This window comes from Trachypithecus francoisi, unplaced genomic scaffold, assembly GCF_009764315.1.
Source record: "Trachypithecus francoisi isolate TF-2019V2 unplaced genomic scaffold, Tfra_2.0 Contig01022, whole genome shotgun sequence".
Taxonomy (NCBI): domain Eukaryota; kingdom Metazoa; phylum Chordata; class Mammalia; order Primates; family Cercopithecidae; genus Trachypithecus; species Trachypithecus francoisi.
Genome location: NW_022681077.1, coordinates 23,994 through 27,956, shown reverse-complemented (window position 1 = coordinate 27,956; position 3,963 = coordinate 23,994). Strand labels below are relative to the sequence as shown.

The following is a 3,963-nucleotide window of genomic DNA, read 5'->3' as shown; positions in this document are numbered from 1 at the left end:
CTTAAAATTATTAGCCATTACCACCTTCTGAGATGTGATTTGTAGTGGTTGTTTTGTTTTCCTTTTTTTTATTACTTTTCAAAACCTGGTCAACGTTGAGTGTTGTCATATGTTTTTAATAAAAGTGCCTTTCTGTTTCTATTGTCTGCTTGGAGGCTGTGTTATGGCCATTTCTCGTTCTCCTGATTCACGGAAGATGTTGATCAGAACTGAAGCCGGGAGCCAGACTGCCAGTTCCTTGGATGCCCAGGAGCCCTCGGCGGCCATGTCAGGGAGTTCCTGCTCAAGCCACGGTGGTTTAGCCCAGGATAACAGTAGATTCTGAGATGGTGAGAATTGTTCCACACGTGGCCACAGTCATTCCTCTAGTATAATGGACATGGGCTCAGGAGGTGTGTCTCTCTTCAAGGATCATGAGCTGAAATTGCTAAACTTTGGGAGTTTTCAGTGACACCCTTCAAAGTGCTCACGGTGTGACACGGATTAGCTGAGAAGGGCGGATGTGCTTTTGCCCTGTGGGGCATCTGTCTGTGTAGCTTTCTCCGAGTTAGGCCACAAGGGGCGCTTAGCCCGCAGACGCCCACTGTGATTGGTTGATGAGATGCGAAGCAACGGGACCATCCAGTCACCTTCAACGCAGGTAGGTTTCATCCAATCAGACGTGAAACTGGCCCATGATGTGGAGCCACGCTGCATACCCAAGGGTCCCCGCTTCCCCGTTCCCCAACCGCCATTATCTGTTCGTGTCATCTAATGGCCGCTGTCTCCGTCATGGCTGGACCTTCCTCTGAGATGACCTCCGAGGAACAGCTGATCACCCAGGAGCCCAAAGAGGCCAACTCCACGACGGCCCAGAAGCAGAGCAAGCAGAGGAAGCGAGGGCGACGTGGGCCCCGCAGGTGCCACGCCAACTGCCGCGGGGACAGCTTCGCCACCTATTTCCGCCGGGTGCTGAGGCAGGTTCACCAGGGCCTCAGCCTTTCCCGGGAGGCCGTGAGTGTCATGGATTCTTTGGTTCATGACATACTGGACCGCATCGCCAGCGAGGCTGGTCGCCTGGCCCGCTCCATCAAGCGCCAGACCATCACCGACTGGGAGATCCGGACCGCTGTGCGCTTGCTGCTGCCGGGGCAGATGGGCAAGCTCGCCGAGTCCAAAGGCACGAAGGCTGTCCTCAGGTACACCAGGAGCAAGTGTGCTCCCTCAGGAGTGCCCGAGCACCGCGGAAACCCAAAGGGACTTGGTAGAGCCACCGAACGTGGCCCAAAAGACCAGTGGCTCGCCAAGGAGGGGACTCCACCGGAGGCTGGGGTGGGTGGTGCCCTTCCGACTTGGGGGGCATGTGGCATGTGGCATCCTGCAATTTTTCGAGCATTTCCCCCTCAGTACTAAACATTGCCAACTCTAATATATCTATAGTGCAATTTGCTCCAAGGAAAAATAGTGGGTGTTTCGTGATCGTGTTTCATTCATTTCCTCAGTTTCCAAAACGGTTATTTTTATTAGTTATGTTTCTAGGTTATCTTTATGGTGATATTATTATTGCGCTGATCTTTACCTTTTTCTCTCTCATTCTCCTGTGACTGGATGGTGGAATTTTCCAGAACTTCACTATATGCCATACAGCAGCAGAGAAAGTGAATACACTGATGCAAGAAGCAAGGTAACCCTCCTAAACGTTTTCAACACCTCTCCTGTCACGAATCCATGTAAATAAGGAAATGAGGCCCAGTTGAAGTGTACATACAGCTAAATAAAATTTTCTTTTCTTTTTTTTTTTTGAGACAGAGTCTCCCTGTGTCGCCCAGGCTGGAGTGCAGTGGCCGGATCTCAGCTCACTGCAAGCTCCGCCTCCCGGGTTTATGCCATTCTCCTGCCTCAGCCTCCCGAGTAGCTGGGACTACAGGTGCCCGCCACCTTGCCCGGCTAGTTTTTTTGTATCTTTTTAGTAGAGACGGGGTTTCACCATGTTAGCCAGGATGGTCTCGATCTCCCGACCTCGTGATCCGCCCGTCTCGCCCTCCCAAAGTGCTGAGATTACAGGCTTCAGCCACCGCGCCCGGCCTCAACTAAATAAAAATTTCAAGAGTCCATTCATTTTCCAGCTTCCTCGATTCTGAAATCACTACTGCAGTTTGTTCCTTTTTTGCCCTGAGGATAATCTTTTCATTTCTTTTTAAACAGAAACCTTTGTTACTTCCAGGTTTGTGTCAGTAGGCCTAGGGTGTGTCCACGGAAACGGCTCATGGCCTAGTGTTCAGTGGTTCAGCCAATGAGTGACTCGCAGTACAAGAGCAACAGTCACTGTCACAATGCAGGGGGAGTGACCCAGGCTGAACCCACAACAGCCTTGCACTGATATGCAGCCTGGTTATTGGAGGGACAGGGTTGTGATTCTTTACCTGATGTTTTTGTTTTCAGTGTTTCTAACCATGGTCATTTAAGGATATGAATCCAAAGGCAGGAGTAGGATATGTTTCTTGCCCCTAGCATCAAGTTTTGCAGAGCATGCTCAGCCTTTATGAGAAGTCAGATAATGCTTATTTCCTCAAGAGATTTGCATATTCATATTCATGTTAATGTTCATATAGGTTACCTTTCATTGTGCTTTCTTCTGGGTCCCAAGTCTTTGTACTTTTAGCACTTTTTCCTAGAAGTGTATTGCTGAATTTCAAAGTAGCTGCTGACTTTCCCATTGCTTTTGTTTTCAATTGACTTATAGCTGCCGAGGATTTCAACAAGAGAACATACTCTGGAATTGTAACTCACAGGAATTTATTATGTTGTGCCTTGAAGCTCGACATGTGGCCATTTTTGTCAAATGTTTCCCGTGAAGTTTGAAACATCACATAAACAACCCTTCTCCTTCATATGTAGAAACCAGTAAAGGGTGGCACTCTCAGTCAAACCGTGAAATGAAAGCTGGATAAATGACAGAAATCAAAATTTTCTTGAGCCCATCAGAAGTGGGAAAGACACATCCCAGAGGGCCCAACCCGTAGCCACACAGATTATTCTACCTTTGTCAGAGGACAGTTTGGTCAAGAGTGAAATGGGGGCGTGGCAGGATAGTAGCCAGAGCTTCCCTGAATAGTGCAGTTGGGCAATGTGGTCAGGTCACCTCCAGACCTCCACTTGGGATCCATAGAGAAAGGATGTAGAGCCAAGAAGTCCCCTCATCGGGATTTTCTACTTTCTGTTTTTTCAGAATATTAGAAAAGTGTTATGAAATAGTTGAAGAGAAATGCTCCCTGAACAAGGAGACCAAGAAAAACCCCCATGGAGACAGCAACAACTAAATCGCTCTGGACGGTGCCGCCAGGTGATCCTACATGTCTGGAGCAACACTTTGACAACCAAAGACACTTGGCAGAACCCTGTTCCTATCCAGAAACAGAGCTGTGTACCTGGTCCAAAGCACCACATCTCACTGAGTGACTTATTTCTCATTTTGCTAATTGTTTTGCTCTAAAGCGCCAATCTTTCTGTCAAATGGGATGTACAAATAAATGTCTAAGTTATCCTTGCATGTCTACTGGGTAATTTGACGTGTCTTTTTCTGAAACCATATCTTTTGGGATATTTTACCCTGGCGTGTGTGTTTCCCATTTGTAAATTCAGGTATGAACGAGGAGAATTAGTAAAACAGTGTTGACAATGAACTCTGATTGGGCTGTGGGGAGTGAAGCGTGAGAGTTCAAGGGGACTGATGCCTGTGAGTTATTGGAAGAAAGAGAAAAAGGCTGCTTTGGTGTGAAGATTGGCAGAGGAAGCTCACACATCTGCTACAGCATTTCAGGGGATGATTGAGAAGGGGAACCTAGTGAGCAATCGTGATGTCAAGCTGTAGCTTACTGAAAGCGCAAAGTAAGGGAAAGAGCTTTATGGCTTAAACAACAAATAAGAAATATCAATGTACGGAAAATAGGATGAATAGGACAAACATAGTCCAATCAATATTTT

At 47.4% G+C, this 3,963-nt stretch overlaps 1 protein-coding gene across 1 annotated transcript; it reads left to right on the top strand.

Moving 5' to 3' along the window:
* The first annotated feature begins 388 nt into the window (after positions 1–388).
* Positions 389–3,517, top strand: LOC117090475 (histone H2B type W-T). The gene is made up of 3 exons (XM_033222800.1): positions 389–1,178; positions 1,605–1,663; positions 3,209–3,517. The coding sequence occupies exons 1-2, from the start codon at positions 754–756 to the stop codon at positions 1,639–1,641; spliced, it is 462 nt and encodes a 153-aa protein (XP_033078691.1). The 5' UTR covers positions 389–753; the 3' UTR covers positions 1,642–1,663; positions 3,209–3,517.
* Positions 3,518–3,963: the final 446 nt, after the last annotated feature.

Excerpts from the sequence above, each read along its gene's own strand:
- LOC117090475 (XM_033222800.1), top strand. The coding sequence starts at position 754 with ATGGCCGCTGTCTCCGTCATGGCTGGACCTTCCTCTGAGATGACCTCC. Across the intron at positions 1,179-1,604 it reads GGCACGAAGGCTGTCCTCAG|AACTTCACTATATGCCATAC; the intron begins GTACACCAGGAG and ends GGAATTTTCCAG.